Source organism: Echiichthys vipera (assembly GCF_963691815.1).
Source record: "Echiichthys vipera genome assembly, chromosome: 11".
NCBI classification, from domain to species: domain Eukaryota; kingdom Metazoa; phylum Chordata; class Actinopteri; order Perciformes; family Trachinidae; genus Echiichthys; species Echiichthys vipera.
This window is the reverse complement of record NC_139836.1, coordinates 19,846,688-19,866,065: the sequence shown is the minus strand read 5'-3', so window position 1 is coordinate 19,866,065 and position 19,378 is coordinate 19,846,688. Positions and strand designations below refer to the sequence as shown.

The 19,378-nt window shown below is 40.0% G+C and overlaps 2 protein-coding genes across 3 annotated transcripts in view; both read left to right on the top strand.

The window, feature by feature from the left end:
* LOC310953793 (cGMP-dependent protein kinase 1) overlaps nucleotides 1-11,565 on the top strand; it is a gene marked incomplete at its 5' end in the record, with an annotated part of 77,436 nt that extends 65,871 nt beyond the window's left edge. For both annotated transcript variants that reach the window (XM_083922993.1, XM_083922992.1), the window contains 11 exons: nucleotides 1,879-1,944; nucleotides 4,229-4,303; nucleotides 8,348-8,444; nucleotides 8,555-8,694; nucleotides 9,504-9,593; nucleotides 9,752-9,893; nucleotides 10,262-10,425; nucleotides 10,581-10,703; nucleotides 10,803-10,865; nucleotides 10,980-11,046; nucleotides 11,180-11,565. In XM_083922993.1, coding sequence (XP_083779119.1) covers nucleotides 1,879-1,944; nucleotides 4,229-4,303; nucleotides 8,348-8,444; nucleotides 8,555-8,694; nucleotides 9,504-9,593; nucleotides 9,752-9,893; nucleotides 10,262-10,425; nucleotides 10,581-10,703; nucleotides 10,803-10,865; nucleotides 10,980-11,046; nucleotides 11,180-11,278 — 1,126 coding nt within the window. In that variant the 3' untranslated portion in view covers nucleotides 11,279-11,565. The remainder of the gene's footprint in view (nucleotides 1-1,878; nucleotides 1,945-4,228; nucleotides 4,304-8,347; nucleotides 8,445-8,554; nucleotides 8,695-9,503; nucleotides 9,594-9,751; nucleotides 9,894-10,261; nucleotides 10,426-10,580; nucleotides 10,704-10,802; nucleotides 10,866-10,979; nucleotides 11,047-11,179) is intronic.
* Nucleotides 11,566-16,470: 4,905 nt separating this feature from the next.
* On the top strand, nucleotides 16,471-18,168 carry LOC310953795 (dickkopf-related protein 1-like). Its single transcript, XM_083922995.1, has 4 exons — nucleotides 16,471-16,809; nucleotides 16,934-17,078; nucleotides 17,278-17,412; nucleotides 17,529-18,168. The coding sequence occupies exons 1-4, from the start codon at nucleotides 16,594-16,596 to the stop codon at nucleotides 17,792-17,794; spliced, it is 762 nt and encodes a 253-aa protein (XP_083779121.1). The 5' UTR covers nucleotides 16,471-16,593; the 3' UTR covers nucleotides 17,795-18,168.
* The last annotated feature ends 1,210 nt before the right edge of the window (nucleotides 18,169-19,378 follow it).

The window sequence follows — 19,378 nt, the reverse complement described above, 5'->3', positions numbered from 1 at the left end:
CTAAAGGAATTATACTGAAAGTGTTTGATGGAAACATGACTTTGGAGTTCTCTTGTGATTTCTGTGTGTACATGTAGGCTATCTTTATCCAAAGAGCACTTCAAACAAACTCAATTGGAGTCTTGGAAGCGCTCCTACCCAAACATTTTTAGAATAAATAGAAGAGAATAATTAGCATTCCTGAATTATTGACTAATGACAGCATTTTATATGAATATTTACCTAGAAGCAATTTAGTTTTGTCGTTGGATACATGCAGTATATGACATTAATTCAAAAACTTGTTGAAGTTACTCGACAGGCAGATCAATTTGTAAGTACTTGGCGATAGCTTTTTGAAAAGTCACTCTACAGCATGAGAACTGTCACTGCCAAATTCACAGCTGGGTCATTAAAAGCATTTGTGCTTCAACAGCCCTTTACAGAGCAAGGTGACTCAGCATCTGAATATTTGAATAATCACGAAATTAAAGTATGTTAACAGGGTCTCTTGTGCTTCGCTTCATGAATTACACAAATCCATATCTTCTCATCTTTTCCCACCTCAGTCTTGTTTAATATTACCCAGTGAGAACTCATTCCAACTGACTGTCACTCATCACAACTCTTGTTCCCCAAAGGAATTATCACATAATCAATAGTAACAATCACGGTGTAACGCGGTTTCTTCATCCAAACTGGGACATTTGTTTTTCTTTCACACATTAAGGAGGTTTTTGATACCGTAAGTATGCTTATGGTATTAAACACTGTTGTGGGCAAACAGAAGAACAGGTGGAGCACTGTTTGCCAGAGTATTGTATTAAAAGCATGGATGCAGGCCATCTGAGCTTATCAGAGGTGAATGAAATACCGTACTGTGTGAGCCATGAGCTCAATAGTAATCTATTAATGTAGCGTTTGCCCCTGACAAACACTACCTCTCCTCTACTCTCCTTTCCTCTGTAGTCCTCACCTTTCAAAATGTGTTGTCGACCCACCAACTGTGACCTTTTTTCAAAGGGGTCAGCAGAGAGAGTGAGGCAGAGTGTATATGTGGGTAATTGTGCATGAGGAGGGGTGTGTTTGGAAGAGGGGAGGCAGAGGGAGTTGACTTAGCACAAGGAATTGTCACCTCAGCTCATTGAAATAGGTTTGCCGTGTGTCTGGGTTCAGATCAGACACAGAGAGTTGTTGTCAGCTACTATCAGCATTAAAATTGAATTGAATCAACTCTTTTTGAATTTAGAGCAAAGTCTGTTTAGCTTTTTATTTTCTCACCATTGGGATACTAAATGAATCCAGAGTATAATCTTTTTTTCATTTTCAAAAAGATTCAGCACAAAATCTTCATATGGGACATCCCCCGAAGAAAATCGTGTCTTTTTGTAAAATCTTAGTTCGTGTTAAAGTGGATAACGGGATTTACATCCAAGTACGACAGATAAGTCTTTTGTTGGAGGGCTGCCCTGGGCAGTGTACTGGTCCAGAGTTAGAGCTTATTGTGGCACAAAAAATCTTTCACAGTTAAGGATGGATTCTTGGGATACAGACTCAGAAGACTCATGTGGTTGGGGCGACTCCTCTGAAGAACCGTCATCATCAGAGGAAGATGATGTCAATTATAATAAAGAGTAATGCCAATCATGCAGTGATGTGTGTTGCCTGTTGAGATTGATGTTTTCATTGTGTTTCAGTGCCGTTTATGTATACACAGGTATATATACAGGTGTTATGTTTTGACTATGTCCATCCTCATAGCTCTTGTAAAGAATGAATGAATAATAATGTGACTTAATAACGGAAATAACAAAGTGTGTGTGATCAAATCCAATACTTGGATCATATGTGCCACTTTTGCTATTGTGCCTGATCTTGTTGTACAATCTTTTTGTCCAGGGAGGATATCAGGACGGCCAACGTCATTGCAGCAGAGGCAGTCACCTGTCTAGTCATCGATAGAGAGTGAGTATCAATAAAGATACTGTTCTACATTGTTGATCCTTTTGTTTCTTCAGCATAAAAGGGGTACAAGAGCTCAGTGAATGAATGTATGTCTGTCATGAGCAGCCATGTCACCTTTAATGAGGCATGAACCCACTTCTACATCTTAGTGGATGGACATGGCAAACATTTAATTGTCATTACTTTCAATTTTCAAACTTAGAAAAATATCTAAGCTCCCAACAGAAGTTGTTTGAATATCTGCTCTCAAAGTTTGGGAGTCATAAAAGACAATCACATCACCTAAAGTCCGCTGATTGATTCAGCCTTTATGTGAGACCTTAAGTCTCATGTAATGTTTTCCAGGCAGACACAAGAACTAAATTTAAATATTTGCTGGTTATGTGATGCCAAGAAGGCATGTGCCTTCAACTTCAGTAAAGAATTTTTATTCATGCTTAATTTGTGCAAATATGACTAAGAAGGGCGTAGGTTTCACTGTTGTGTCTTCAGAGATTATCAAAGAGCAAAGCCACATTTTCAGATTTGCATTGCAGTGACTTGGTTTGATATTTTTCTACAATGATTATTAGATTTGATTATTTAAATCAGAAGAAGTTTATATCGGTCACTATCTAAGGATAGTGTCTGAGCATTTACGTCATTAAGTCGTGTGGCTAGAGTAGAGAGACAGATGGATTGGGCGTAGGAAGGAGATGGTATCAGCTTCCCTGGGCCTCCCTCTAGCCTCAGGGAACAAGGCAGGCACAAATGGGCCATCCTCAGAGCTAGCAGAGGGGATAGTGAGTCATCCAGCACAGGTGATTATCATTGCCTTTCACTCTTCCTGTCAAACAAGCAGCTATTGCTGTCACAGTGCACAAAAGAAGCTCACTGTTTGTTTGTTTTGTATGTAACTCAGCCAAGTCAGTTTTGGTGCAGATTTCAGGTTGTTAGTGTTCAAACCTTGTGCCTGCATTTATTTCTTTTCTGTATGCCCATGCATGTGTGATACATCAAAACCAAACAGTGTAGTTTGAGGGGTAAAATAAGGATAATTGCAGGAGCTGTGCAGGAGAAAAAGGAGTAGAGCCAGTTTGACAGAGATGGGGAATAAAAACAAATGGAAGGGAGTCGCAGACTCAGTGCAATAGAGACTGTAAGCAGCCAAACATTTCAAGAAAAGCTCAGCTCAGAAACAGCCCCAGCTTGCAGGCATTTATGGTCAGGAGAAAACACCAGATGTAGTACATCATCTGGCTGAAAGCTGGATGAGCCTCTCAGTTTCTTGGTTATTTCCAGGATGTTTGGAGTCTTCTACATAGGCAGCTATACTTCAGAGAGAAATGAGTGTAGTGTACTGGATCACCCCATGAGGGCAAATTTGGAGGATTTTAGTTCAGCAAATTAGCATATTGTGTATCTTATTATTCTACAACATCATTTAATTTTCATATCTTCGTTAGTTCGTAGAAGATTTGTTGATTTGTAACAGGAGGGATGGACCCGGTCCTTTACATTCACCTGCGACTAGTGAACCGCCCCTTGAACTACTCTTTTTTGGATCTGAATTTTCTAATAACTTTAATAAAAACGGACAGAAAGGCGTTATTCAGAGAAAAAGTTGCAATTACAAATCTGTCTGCTACTTCAGCACCACAGAGGTTGACAGGAGAGGAGGCATGCATTTTGGTTAATTTGCTAATTGCTGCTAAGGGTGATGACATCCCATTAATGGCGCCTACTGTCCGTTGTCATACTAATGATATTAAATCTCTTCTTTAATTAACTACTGTAATTTTATCATTATGGCCTGAAAGGAGCATGTTTGTTTCTTTCAATTAAATAACTTAACTGACTTAAGTACTAAAATAACAGAAAAGATTTTTTTGTCTAATGATGACAATAATAATAATACTCAGACTGACTTTTTAGTCACTTAGCACAGTATATTTTCTGTTATATAACTATATAATTTAATTTGTCTGTAATATTCCCGCTCATCCCTCGTATGCTATCACACTGTTTTTCACCTCTTCATTAGCTCTGTCTTCTCATCTGTTCTACAGTGTTTTTTAGAGGCTTGTCTCTAAAAGCAGACTGATGAATATTTAATAGTAACTGGCAGTGTTTTTTTATGACAGCCTCGCCATATAATGCACCAGCTTCTTATACAAATTGGCTGCATCCATTACATACTGTTAATGGAGAATATGTGTATGGCTTTGGGCTGGCATAGATTCTTCAACAAAATAAATAGCCTCAGAAAGGTTTGCTGTTTTAACATTTACCCTCTGTGTTGCAGTTCATTCAAGCACCTGATCGGAGGTTTGGAGGATGTGTCTAGTAAAGGCCATGAGGATGCTGATGCCAAAGCCAAGTAAGACAATTATAAAGTGTTGAAATGCATCAATTAATTTAAATACAAATATATCTTTTTGCTTTGAGCATTCTGTTGTTTTATTCGTCTTTTGTTTTCATCATGTAATTGTGCTAATTCATTTTCAGATGCAATAAACCTCTAAAATGTTGAGCCATATTGTGACTGCACCACACTACAACGTGTTATAAAGAAACATGCTTAAGGCCAACTGTTAATGCGTTGTGCCTTTACTGTAGGTCTGTTATATAACCATACAATACCCCTGTGGCAGGCCAGAGAGCAGAGGTTATGACCTCCGCCTCTATTTCTGGAGGAATTAATAAGTACTCTGTTTATCGTCGCTATGGAAACAAGAGAATAGCACTATAGAAGGCACCTTGGCATTAAGGTCGGTATCTTGGGGTACAGGCAGCTACATATTGGCATAATATGATACCTTGCTTACTCGGTGCTATGTTGCGAGTCAAGGTGAGGAGAAACAAGAACCCAGTAATGACAGATTACAGAACGTGAGAGAGCAGGAACAGCTTGTCGCCCCAGAGATGTAGATGGACCGACTGAGTGAGTGAGTGAAGAGAGACGGGGAGAGAACAAGGCGGATGACAAAGCAGACTGGGCTTGCTTTGGATTTCTAGCTGACTGCTGAGAGCGTCAGTCATCTTTTGCAAGTCAGTGGGATTTAGTCAGCAGAACATAACACCAGTTACTGTGTTGGACAGAGGCACTGAGGAAAGACAGAGCCCTGGCCAGATCCCCCTTATAGCTCACTACCACTGATGACCTGCAGTGTGCATGCTCTACCCAATTCATCTCTAGTTCTGTAGGGAAGCAAGTTTAAGATTGATTCCATGCAAAGGAGTAACATGACCATCATTTGTAAACTTATTATCAACCTATTCAATCTTAAATCAATCGAATCTTAAAATAAAGCCAGCCTCCCCCTGCTCCCTAAAATCTGTTACATCAAAGCCGTTTCCACTCTGATTAGCTTTCCCTACCATGTGCTATGTGTGTCTATTGTGTCCCTGCCCAGCAGAGCACATTTGTATCTTGGTGAGGAAAGCCTGAGTGAGGATCCCAAGGTGATGCAAACGATTATCTCTAATTGGTCACAACGGATAAACACCATGCGGCAGTACTCTTGCTATACAGCAAACTACAGCTGCTCTCTGTGAGGTTGACAGGTCTTTTCTTCAAAGACTACTTACATCTCTGCTAGTCACTGCAAGAGGAGCCTCACGCTACACAAAATAGAGCCAATACATCAGTCTCTGTTGGAATGTTTTACTTGCATTTCTGCATGCATAAAACATGGATTTAAGTATATTGTTTAGTGGAAGGTGAGGTGAGAGTCTCTCTGTTTGTTGTATAAATTTGCATATCTTGCAGTTGCAGAAGTCTTTAAAACTTCCATTATTGGATAGTCCTAGTGGCATGTGGATTACAGATCAGAATCCCTTTATTCGCCAAACTTACATTGTACAGAGAAATTTGACTTGGTGATACAGTGCAGTAAAACAAGAAAGTTAATAAGTTAAAGAAAGTTAAATACAAAAATGATATACAGTTAAGAAATATAAAAATGCTATGTTCTGCTCTGTACACTGTTTGAGATTGTATGCAATTAGGATAAGAATAAAATAAAAAATGCTGCATAATGCTACAACATATGTAATGCCCTGACCCTAAGCTGCAACATTTCAATTCCTTTCATCTGTCTTATTAAGTCATAAAACGCCATAAAAAATCATTAAAAAAAATCTTTTTCCTGGTGCTCAAATGAAAAATAAGTACTTCAGACTATCCTCTGATCAACAGCTGCTTTCATTTTCTGCTTTTTTGTGTCTCGAATCTTATTATGAAGCTTGCTGATGTCCTGTATTGAGTATCAATATCTACCATTTATTGCTAAATGCTAAGCCCATCCAGCATGATGAAGCTTGATGAGAAAATATGAACCCAGTATGACTCGGCACATCTCATGTGTGTTAAGCAGGTGTAGGAGTTCAAAAAGGAAGAATTACTGGTAAATAAAAGTGACATTTAAAGAGAGTAAGTTTTAAGTTCAGAGATGCAGTCTTCTCTTCTCTCCCTTGAGTCAGGCTAGACCAAAGGCAATGAGGACAATAGCATACACACACTCTCACATATACACGTATACACTCACACACAGGGATTGCATCATTGCGTATGATGTCATCTGTTCACTGATACAGATTATCACCCACTGGGGTGCTACTTGACTGAAATAGGAACACTTTGTATTGCAGTGCTGGTAACAGATTTGCCATGTAACAGAAATAAGTCATAAGGGATTTCAACTTCATATACTGTAAGAAGAACGGACCTCAGAATACAAACATATGTAACTAACTAGTGTTCCATTACAGTGTTGTATGAGGCTGAGCTCTCAGTGTGATTCAAGGTCATGGTTAAGACATCTGTTTAAGGTGGATGTATGGTTCAAGTCCGAATGGGTCTAATCACTGGTTTCATATTCAATCTAGTGCTTTAACCATTGACACAGACAAGTGTTGTTCTCAGAAAAAAATCTATATGAGTACTTAAGTTGCCACTTACAAAATATCCCCACCATTCATTGACTCCCAAATAACCTATATGTCCTTGGTTGAGGTGTAGAGCAATGGGAAGTGCTTTTTCTGTAATAAAACTATTCATAACAATTCATTGCAGTGAACTAAATACTTCAACAGCTGCCTTCAAGGTTGTCTTATTTTATTTGCTTAAAAAAGTTAATCTTTTGCACAGAATAGAATAAATTATTTGATATCATGCTTCCATTGCCTACTTAATATAATAGCTTCATTCTGTGGTTCAGCTCTAAACTGCTTGGAGTTATTGTTCATCGGTGTCATGAATTTGCTCCACCTTCATACTTATAATGAAACAATGCTTCCACCTGCTGGCCAAATGATACAACTGCTTAAAACATGTTTTAAAGACCTGCATGACATAAAATGATCTCCTCATTCCTGAACCCTTTATATCATGAAGAAATGTGCGAGACCTTGCATGTCCATGTATGTGCATGGGTTGGGCACCATGACCTTATTAATAATCCAGTCCCACAACCAGGAATGTATCTACTCTCAGTTACATCCCGCCATACTTGTGTTAAGCAGAGAGCATTTTGGGGATTTTGAGTGTTTTCTGGGCCAGCTTCCAGATGATGGGTGTGGAGAAGGAGATGAAAGGATTACCTGTGAATCATACATGCTTATAGTAGTGCCTATTTATACACAAATACATGGTGACTGTCCTAGTGACCTGTGTTTCTGAGAAACCTGCCAACACATGCCCCCACTGTGCCCGCTGGTATGCAGCTTAGAGAAGAGGTTTTATTGTTCTGGCACACAGTGTAACTGATGCATCCAGTGGATCTGATGGTGTGAAATCCTCTGGCCACATCTCAAATGGACGTATAACTTTAGAGTGAAGCTAGTTCTGAATGACCCAAAGGGAAAAGGCTGTCCAGGCCCAGATCTGTCCTAAGCCCACTGATCCAGAGACTGAGCTGATGAAACTCTATCTGGATCAAACAATAACCAGGGAAGACACGAGGTATCTGGGGATAAGGGATGGACACGTGGAAACCATCTCCACTGCCAGCATGTGCAGGTCTGCCATGGCATGCTGGGGGTGTTCTGTGACAGAGTCAAGGCATGTCTTCAGAGCCAGCTGAGTAGTGAACTCGTGTGACAGGTGTCCTGTCTTTGTTTCTTCCCATAAAGAAAGGGGACACGCTGTGGACAGACACTATGTGTTCAACGAGAGGTCAAAGTGGTTTACCAGAGGACTAAACTTAAACACATCCTTTTCACATTTATACACTCCACATCCTCAATAACATCCTTGATAGATTACTATGAGTTAAATACTCTAAGATTTGCAAACATATGAGCTGAAAGAGAGACGGATATTTTGTCTTAGGTTGTTGAAAGTGGATTATCTCTTCTTTCATCCTTCATCTCATCTCTAATCCTGTTCCCATTCTGCTCCCCCCCTTTCCTGGCAACACAGGTATGAAGCAGAGAATGCGTTTTTCTTCAATCTCAACTTGGCTGACTTCAACATCATCGACACGCTGGGAGTTGGTGGCTTTGGTCGCGTTGAGCTGGTAGGGAGCATTGCGCTGTGACATAAACATCTTCACAATTGTCTAACAGAGCGTGCGGGCTAATGCGCCGGCGGACCTTTGTATTTGAGTTTATTTCCTTCTGACTGCAGGTTCAGCTCAAGAGTGATGAAAACAAAACCTTTGCCATGAAGATCCTGAAGAAGCGGCACATTGTCGACACAAGACAGCAGGAGCACATTCGTTCAGAGAAACTCATCATGCAGGAGGCCCACTCAGACTTCATTGTTAGGTACACATCCTGAACAGCTCCACTGAATGTATATAATTTACTCTGTATGCATACATGTCACAAGAACCAGCACTTTATAACCTCAGAACTAGAAGGACTTTATTCTTGTCTTCTCACAAATGCAAATCAAATATGATGGAAACAATTTGCATAAGTGCAGAATGAATGTGAGTGCTTGCGTGTCTACTTGTGATGTTCCTCTTGTCTTCTCTGTGTATGATGTAACTTCTTTTGACCCTGAAAGAAAATAAGACAGCACATGAGTTTTTATGTTTATGATTCACTATAAATGGACTGCGTTTATGTAGAGCTGTCTAGCCTTAACAACCACTCAACCAGTATTCAACCATTTACACACTGGTGGCAGAGGCTATTGTGCAAAGCCGTCATCAGGAGATATACTAAATTCACTGCAGGGGCCAAGAATCAAGCCAACCTTCTTTATTAGTGGATGGCCACTCTACTGTACCTCCTGAGCCATAGCCATGATGAGATAACAGGCTTGTGGCATCAACATAATATCTTTGTTTCTGCCCATAGATCGTGTTTAGGTGATAGATACCTGAGGCATTTTGCTGTAAAATTCCCTGCGACACAACTGGGGGTTGCTTTAATGTTAATTAAATAGTTACTTTCCAAAGCATGCATGCAGATAAAAATTTTAATTCAGCAGCAATCATTGTGTGAAAATATAAACCAGCTCTCCTTTTAACCTTGGAGTATGAATTCATCATACTTCTCTAAGTAGATATTCACCAAATATCTTTTTGCATTTAAAAGCTGAGACAACATCCATTGTGTATTTTCAGACTCTATAGAACATTCAAGGACAGCAAGTACCTCTACATGTTGATGGAGGCGTGTTTAGGAGGAGAGCTGTGGACCATTCTTCGAGACCGGTAAGCTTTATTTCACCAGGTCAGATATAACTGAATGGTATTAGAGGTGTAATATTTATGTTATTGCTAGTGATGCAAAAAGTAAGTACCACAAAATGAAGAGCGTTACAGTAATAGCCCTAAAACTTCAAGTATCTTTTGTCCTGCTGTGTTTCCAGAGGGTCATTTGAAGACTCAACCACTAGGTTTTACACAGCTTGTGTGGTGGAGGCCTTCGCCTACCTGCATTCCAAAGGAATCATCTACAGAGACCTCAAACCAGAAAACCTTATATTGGACCACAGGGGCTATGCCAAACTGGTAAGAGAGCAATAAGGCATTGCCATCCAAAGAAACTCTGCATTGCATTCTCTATGTCCTTTTTAAAAGTCAGAAATGTGACAAACTAGAGAAATCTCATCTCTCTGGGGTGCTACAATGAAGGATCGAATTTAACTTGAGTACTTGCCTCATATTGGCAGTAAATAAAAGTATAATTAAAGTATAATTGTGGTTAAGTCATGCTCTGTGTTTTTTGGGGTGCCGCCATTCCCTTCTCTCCTTCAAGAGAAACCAGTTTGTAGCTTTTGGCAGAGCAGCACCCAGCTGTTCAATCCTTTCTATCTAGCATGCATAAGACTCAAATGAAAGCTGTGTGACTGACGGAATAAAATCTTTCTTCTTCTCAGGTCGACTTTGGCTTTGCCAAGAAGATTGGGTTCGGGAAGAAGACGTGGACCTTCTGTGGGACGCCAGAATATGTAGCACCAGAGATCATTCTGAACAAGGGCCACGACATCTCAGCCGACTACTGGTCTCTAGGAATCCTCATGTTTGAGCTCTTAACTGGCAGGTACACACAAGCCTGGGCATGTCCATAAGACTAATAATCTTAAGTGTTCCCTGTGATGGGAAACATGGTATCATACACAACAAAAACAAAATAAATACTATTTAGAAACTTTGCATGGTTCACTCAAGACTAATATATTTGCCTCTGGTATGTAGCCCTCCATTCTCTGGCCCTGATCCTATGAAAACCTACAACATAATCCTGAGAGGCATCGACATGATTGAATTTCCAAAGAAAATTACCAAAAATGCTGCCAACCTAATTAAAAAGCTATGCAGGTGAGTGTTGGTGCTTCCAGCATTAGTTTAAACTTGAGTTATAAACTTAAGTGGTCTGTATGAATCATCATATGTATTGTTTTTTTCTCTCTGCTGCAGGGATAATCCTTCTGAACGACTGGGAAACTTGAAAAATGGTGTCAAAGACATCCAAAAGCACAAGTGAGACTATCTTTAAATTAATATAATCCTATTATTTATTCATGTATCTTCCCCATATAATTGTGTAGTAAAACATGATTATGAAATTAAGAATTAATACTGTTTTTCCTGTAGATGGTTTGAGGGCTTTAACTGGGAGGGCTTGAAGAAGGGGACATTGACGCCTCCTATTATCCCTAATGTGAGTACACACTGCAGATTCGCGTTACAATTTTCTTTCTAGTTGCTCTCATCTTGTCAATCTCATACTCACAATACATTTCTTGTCTGCTTTTTTAGTCTTTCTGTGAACCGTTCTTCTGTCTTTCCACCAGGTCACATCAGCAGTTGACACAAGTAACTTTGACAGCTTCCCAGAGGACAACGAGGACCCGCCCCCTGACGACAACTCCGGCTGGGATGTTGATTTTTGAAGTCCTCCTCTCAACTTAAAACCAAAAGAAACTCTTCTCTTGTTGGTTTGGAGAACATCTAGAGGACATGCCTGTTGTAGGAAAAAACTGCTATAAAAAGAAAAAGGGGATATGGAAAACAAGATAAATGGATGGATGGCAAACCCTCTGGGTCACCGATATGCCTTTATTTCACTGTGGCTCTGGATCAAGCATTTATAATGGGACTGCTGTAGCACTTCTTGTCTTACACTCGGCTCTAAAGGCAAAGGCAGCGAAAGTGCAGGGATACACACACATACACACAACACAACAGAGGCTGATAATGGAGCCAGGTTTTCCCATGTAACAAGGAAAGATATTTGGATGAGTTCTCGATAGTTTATCTGAGTTTTGGTTCTACGATAAGAGTGTTGAAAATGTGGACTGCTCAAAAAGACAGCCGTTTTGACCATTGATTTTTTTATTTGTTTCTCCGCAATATTTGGTGAAATGTTTGGAGGACTTTGGGATTTAAGATATTACTGCAGTTGCTCCCTGGTTTTTGACATGCAGCTGCTTGCTGCAACCTCTGATACTTTCCAGCAATCTACACACTACAGTTTGCAAGTGGTATCAAGTGCTCAAGACAAACCTGAATGCCACTGATTTCCTTCTTATTTAACATCCATATGGCAAACAGCATGTAGAGTACATAGTATTTGAGTTTACATTCTCACAAGTGAACACAAACAGGCGAAAACAACCTACTTAGTAACCTTTGTAAAAGATTAACCTACCATGAAAAGCACAAACACTGTGCGTTCAGTGGAAAGAGATGTGACTCTTAAATGCCCTGCGTAAAATGTAATGAATCACACACCGACACATGAAATGTCAGCTAGTATTTCCATGAAGCAATGTGTCATTATGCACTTAAGACAATTAAATGAGAAAATCAGCAGTTACAGCTAATTTCAAGCTTCAGTAGATGAAGTCACGCTCTTTTTTCGTTCTTTAATATGCTTTTAACCACACATGAATACTTCTCTATCTACATACTTCTTAGTTTTGTTTTGAAATCACCCAAATGCCTCGCCCTCAGTTTGCCCCTGTATAGTTCTGACATAACTGTGAACATGGTTTCAATGTCTTTGGTGCTGTTATTGATAAATTATAATAAGCGGTGGTGAGATGACAGTACTGGTTATTGTTTTTGTCAAGTGATTTTATTGTGCTTGGTTTATTTGTAATGTACTTGACTTCCTTCTTCAGAGACTTGTGTCGATTTGTAAACTTGAGTGACAATTTGTTTGATAACATTTGATACCATGTTACATTGTGCTAAGTGGTATTCTGAAGATTTTTAAAAAGGTTAAGCTCATCCATTTATACTAACCATCCTCATCCTTGGAGGCAAAATTGGCCACATTCATATTAGCTTAAGACTACCTTGACTTAACTCCTAGAGACAAACAACAAAAGGGAAAAAAGGAGATTATATTGTGTGAAACTCACAACTTTGACCATTAGCACCATGATCTCTCACCCAGCTCATCACCTCTTACATCCAAAAATCCGAGCATAAAATCAGAAGAAATGCAAGTGCCTTAAATCAATGGCATACAAAATTTAAATCACAAGTCCTTCTTAGATGCTGCATGAACATATACACCTCAAAAACGTATCTGTCCTCTTAGATGGCTGCTTCTCATCCTTTGTTATATATAATAAATACATTAATCACCATGGAACGAGAATTTCTAGTCATTTGATGGCAGAAATATGGCTGAATATGAAATACATTCCCTTCTTAGCCACTTTGGTTTATCTCACAGGTACGGAAGATTATTAGCACCAGGAGGGACAAATTGAGAGGAAGAAGATCTTTTTATTTTGCATTTTGAAAATTTGAGTCGTAATGTCGAGTCAAGGCATGTCTTCAGAGAAATTTGTTCTCAACATTTTTACTTTATTTTCAGAATGCAAAATCTCCTCTTATTTTCTACCTGCTATGCTTTGCCCGGATACTCTTCCGTACACAGGAACATTTATTAACAGTAAAAATGATAAAAATCTATCATAGCTGATACGGCTGCCATGAGATGCTTTTCTCTACAGATCTAAAATGGTCTTAAAGTCAGCCACAACTGGCCTGACATAAAGTCAGAGGGACCTTCAATCACCCGTTACTGTCATGAAATCTGAGCATGTAGAGATGGCAAGAATGATTGGTAGTTTTGAACTTTCAGATTGGAAAACAATATTCCTCTTCAGCCCCTGTTGACAATCTTTGATGGTTTGATAGCACTGATCATAATCACCATCCAAAATTCTCATTTTATAACTGGTCAACTCATATTTCATCCCAAACCAAACAGACTCGAACACACTTATATTGAAATGGTACAAATCATTGAACGCTGTTGATGGAGAGCTTCTGTGGGCATATCATAAGTATTTTTCTGTATTAAGGGCAGATTATGTTTATCACAAAGCCTTATGTATGCCATCACTTTACAAACCACTGGTTTTGAGTCTTATAGTGACCGCCTTCTGCAATGTCACCTGATATTTGCCTTGTGTTATGTTGTTTATGTATTCTGCTGTAAATTAAAAATGCAGAGTGCCACCTGTAAGATTTTTAAAATTATAGAGTAAAAACAATACTTTTGAGTGGTGTCTGTCTCTTAGTTATTTGAAACAACATGGAATGAGTGATTGAAAGGGGAGGGTTTCTATGTCCCCTGGGTCCTGTGTTCCCCAGCATTAAGAGGATATTGCTCTTAATGTGACATATTAGGAGACCTTTCTAATGGGTTTACGTTATTAGCAATGTTTCCCCATAGGGAAAATGTTCAATTTATGTTTCCCTGAGTCTATATGTTGACTTTATCCACAGTTTAAAGCCCAGTGACGTTATACTCCTCAGTAGTTTTTTTTTTTCCACTTTTGACATTTATATCTACACAGTGGCTCAATGGATTTTTGCCAGTCAAACTGCATTTCAAACATATATCCCCCTTCATTATTTTGCAATTTGAACAGTGAAGATATCAGAATCAGGATCAGAATCAGAATCAGAAAACCTTTAATGTCCCCAGACGGGGAAATTCTTTTGTCACAGCAGCAACAGAATATGACAAAATAAGATAAAAAATAGCAAAAATAGATAAAAAAATAGCAAAAATAAGCAATAAAGTTCAATTTAAAAAGGGGAGAAATAGAAATAGACATATGTACATATTCACATGATGTAGTGCAGTTGTTCTTGTTTTGTTTGTTACCTTACCAATCCCTTACAATGCTAGTTTACACATGCAACAGAAACGTGGGACCCTGGAACATAGGGATGCTACTATTGAGAGCGTGTACTGTGAAGATTGTGACAGTTTGCTGTAGTTGCCACGAGAGGGAGCTCCAGGTAAACCAGAGCCCTCTCAAACCAGCCTCCACAGCCCGATGAGAATCGGTTAAGGTTACCTGAGATCTAATAATCCGTCCTATGGAGTTAATGTCATCCACTTACTGATAAGTGCAGATGATTCAGCTTCTCTGGTCTCAGTGTTATTCGAACAACAAATCTGTTTGGGGGACAGGGAAATGGCTTCAGTCATAACAACAGGGTGACACCTCTGCGAGATCAAAGGGGATCAAAGTGCATCAAAGGAGCTCACCTTACCAGCACTGACATTTAGTAAAGTGGAGATAAAAGCTCTACTTCAAAAGACATAAACGTGCAAAGTGCCACAGTGTGTTTGTCAGGTGTCTATGGCGCATTTCTCTCTCTCTCTCTCTCTCTCTCTCTCTCTCCCTCTCTCTCTCTCTCACACACACACGCACATGCACGCACATCCACCTCACACACATACATAAATTACGTGACCAGCAGATGACGTCCAAGTGCCAATGTCTTCAGGGAGGAACCAAAGGGCTCGTTTCCATCCCAGACTTCAGCACCTGTGTTTCTGTGCAAATCGGAAACCGACAGACACGTTTCAGTTTCACTTGTTCAAATAAGTTCAGATCGAATCACTGCACTAATTCGCAAGAAATTGACTTCAAATTGTGAAATCAGCTTGTTTTTTTGGTAGAATGAAGTCAAACACACACCTTTAAAACTTATTTTGAATCGTTCAGGACACCTTTTCTCCTGGGTATGGTCATTTCTTGCAGTGGAGGAGCCCAAAGGGTCAGAGGACAGGACAGATCACAGTTGCCTTTAATCTCGAAGTGCCAGTCAACCCTGAAAGGCCTCGCCACGGAAGTCTATTAATTCGGTAAACTTTTCACACCCCTTAATGGTCTGCATATCCCACACATTGATGTCCGCCACTGGTGTAATCAAGCGCACTTTGGAGAATAATTGCCCCCTTCGCAATCAGAAGGATCAAATGAAGTAGTTAATCGACGCAAGTGACTTCAATCGCTGTCTTCACACAGCCAAAGGGCAGTTAGGCCACTTGAATGTCAAAGAAAACTGGAATAACCAAACAGTTTGTATAAAGAAGGGTAACGTGAGCTTTTGAAGAATGAAAAACGGAGTGATGAGGAACACTGGGAAGGAACAGTTAGCAGATGAAACATGCTGCATTATTTGGTATTTTGGATTTACATCGCCTATAATAGTTTGAAAGTCATTACATAAAAATATTTAAATAAATGGTTAACTGTGGACATCAATGTTTTGGGGAAAACAAATGCAACCGACTGATCTTATAATAAAAAAAAACATTTTTGTCTCTTAATGAACAAGATACCATCATATAACTAAGAGTTGTATCAATGTGGTGATATATGTGGTGATATCAGTATCACATTTCCCCACAAATGCTCAATTCAGTGTAAAAAACAGCAGAATAAGTCACTGGTGGACCTTGACAAAAAAGATTCATGTTTTAAAAATACAAAAAAACAAACAAAAAGCCTGTCATTAATTTACCTGTTATATACTTAATATCCTGTAGATGAACTTTATTTCCAGTATGCGTTACTATGTAATGGGCATTTTGACTTTTCGGGGCATTATTACACAAACATTGAGGAACGCAGCCCTGTGTGTGGAGAATGGATGGCCATTTCCGTACAGTGGGGCTCTCTTTGAAATTCCACCCCTACGCCTTTGTTGTGCACAGCGAGGGGCGGGAAGACAAACAGGTCCACATGTATAAAGAGATCATCCCAGGGCTGTGAGGCAGGAGGCTTCGAAAGCATCGTGCCGAAACTCTCTGGAAACTTTGTGATTCACGATTCAAGGCCACTTTGGACTTAGTCACTCAGCCACTTTTCAGCAAGACAGTGGATTGTTTTCTTCTTCTCCGTGTGTGTGCAACACATCCGAATTTACCGGGAGAATCATGCAGATACCGCCAGCGCATCGCTTCTTGGCTGTGTATCTCACGCTGTTTGGATACCTTGGGGACGTTTACACGGGAACAGTCCTGGTGAACTCCAATGCCATCAAAAACTTGCCCGGTGCTTCGGGTGGCAAAGGCGCCGACACTGTCAGTCCGAGTCCTCGCACATCTCCCTCCGGTAGCGTGGGACACAAATTACCCGTTGACACCTTGCAGGTAATGAACTTTCCCGTGCGTAAAAGTCAATTCTATGCGCAACGACAAAAGTTGCGTTTGTGTTTATGTGTACTATCTCAATACTTCAATGGCACGCTGCGTTTGTTTTTTTATCAATCTACAGCAGCCAAGTGTTTGCACGGATGATGAAGACTGTGGAGGTGATGAATTCTGCAACGACGCCCGAGGCGCCTGCCTGCCCTGCCGTAAGAGCCGGAAGCGTTGCGCACGGGACTCCATGTGTTGTGCAGGAAACCGCTGCAGCAATGGTAAGCAGAGGCATCCCGTGTGAAACAAATACTGACATTTATGATTTGCCAAGTTGTCGATGATATTCTGATAGCTGGGAATAGTTTGCTTGAAGTCATATTGTCATACTTTCTTTCTGTCTACATGTGTACTGATGTGAATCTTATTTGTGCTAGTGTAAATACAGACCCTTGATGCATTTCTTTTTTATCTTTCTAGGTGTTTGCCAGGCAAATGACATAGATGGCACAGATGCATCCATCATCACTAGCTGGCACAAACACAACAACACCATGGAGCATCATGCCAAGAAGCCTCCTACTCTCCACAGCAATCAGCCCCAAGCTTCAAAAGGTGAGTGTTTTGAATCATCAATCTCCATTAGGTTCAAGTTACTACACAAGCTGTTTCCAGTGAAGTCTGAAGTCCAGTGTAACATATATTCATCTCTCTCTCCTCTCTATCTCCAGGCCAGGAGGGGGATACTTGCCTGAGATCTGCAGACTGTTCTGAGGGTCTGTGCTGTGCCAGACACTTCTGGTCTCGCATCTGTAAGCCTGTGCTGACAGAGGGCCAGGTGTGTACGCGCCACCGCAGGAAAGGCACCCATGGTTTGGAGCTGTTCCAGCGCTGCGACTGTGGCGACGGTCTGGCCTGCCGACCAGAGAAGGGAGAGCGAGACCACAGTGTCAGCAGGACTGCAGCCCGGAACCTACACACCTGTCAGAGACGCTGACTCTCACACACACATAGATACCCAAAACCTAAGACATTCTTTCCTGCCAAAGTTGCTGACACAAACAGCATCCGGAAGGATAGACATGATTCCTGGAAAAGTGATACACCCAGAGGGATGCTACAGTGCAAGACGGACTGATCGAATTCCCCATCAACAGATGAGGAGTCAGGAGTTAGGAAGTGACATTTCAGAAGTCTTGGGAAGATCGATTGATGTCGTTGGTAATGGCAGAGCTGTTTTGTTTCTCTTTTATGAAACTAGTATTGCAGTACATTACTGTTTTGTAAATATTACCATAATAAAGTGGCACTTAATTGAGCTATGGAATTCTGTAAACACCAGGTTTGTAAAGATGTGGTTCTGCATGCCTTGTAAATCTGTGATATATATTGTTTTATAAGAAAATTGTATATATGGGAAAAAAATGAATATATTTGTTTTATTAAACAACACATAACCTTACCTCTTCTTTCTGCTCATCATTTTTGGCAATAGTTTTTCTGACAAAAATAATTGTCTTTTGGGAAATTGTTCCAGTGAGGTTTCACTAGAAATGTCTTGAATATAAATTCTCCTGCAGCAGTTAGGGTCTAAATAATGTAGTCCAAATATTCACTTAACAGTTGGTACAAGTGGGAAATGTTCTTGCAAAAATAACAAGCATCCCCTTCTGGAAAGCGAGAGTTATTTGAACAATCACTTGGTGGTGTTTAACTCATAACCCAGTATTCACAAATCATTGGTTGAGGCTGAATGGATGGTTTAGATGTTTGGCTCAGTTATGCTTCTCAGACTCATTAAATACAATTGCTGGAATATGTGCAAACACACACTCACTGAAAACATACTTACAACAAACAAAGTTTGATGAGTCATTACTGGAGCCTCAACAGGCCACATCCTGCTATGGAAGCAGACGACGGCCACGAAAAACAGGACAGGATGCTGCCATATCAAATGATAACTGCAAAAGGGTAATAACAAAGCATGTGTGTCCTGGCGAGTGTTTGCCACCTAACCCTTTGGTGTTGCTGGCTAGTTTCTAATTATAACTTCCCTGCCTTCATGTGCAGCAGAGCAGATAGATAGCTATCCAAACTAAAGCCTCTAATTACTTCATCTTACTCAATCTACACATGAAATGAGGTGCACTGCAGTTTTTGTGATGCAACCTGTCCAATTCAACAGCACAGGCCAGTTCCTGGCTGTTGTGCAATGGATGTGTAGGCGATGAGTTCTCCCAAATACACCTTGGTGCCTGTAATTAGACTTGTTTAGATTAGAAGATGGCAAGGAAATTACTATACTTTATGCTTGATTCTCATGTCAGATCAAAAGGAGCATAAGACACTCTTGATATTTGACCGAGCCAGATAAGCTCCTCATCTGTTTACTTCCATATGGCATTTAGACATCTGTCAGAGGAAGTAAAGGTGAGGTTAACTTTAAGTGTCATTGTGGAACAGTGTTATAAAGTAACTTATGTCATTTACTCAAGTGCTTAAGTATTCTTCTACTTCACTTGAGTATTTCCCATTATACCTGTACTTCATTTTAGAGGAATACAATGACTGATCTGAT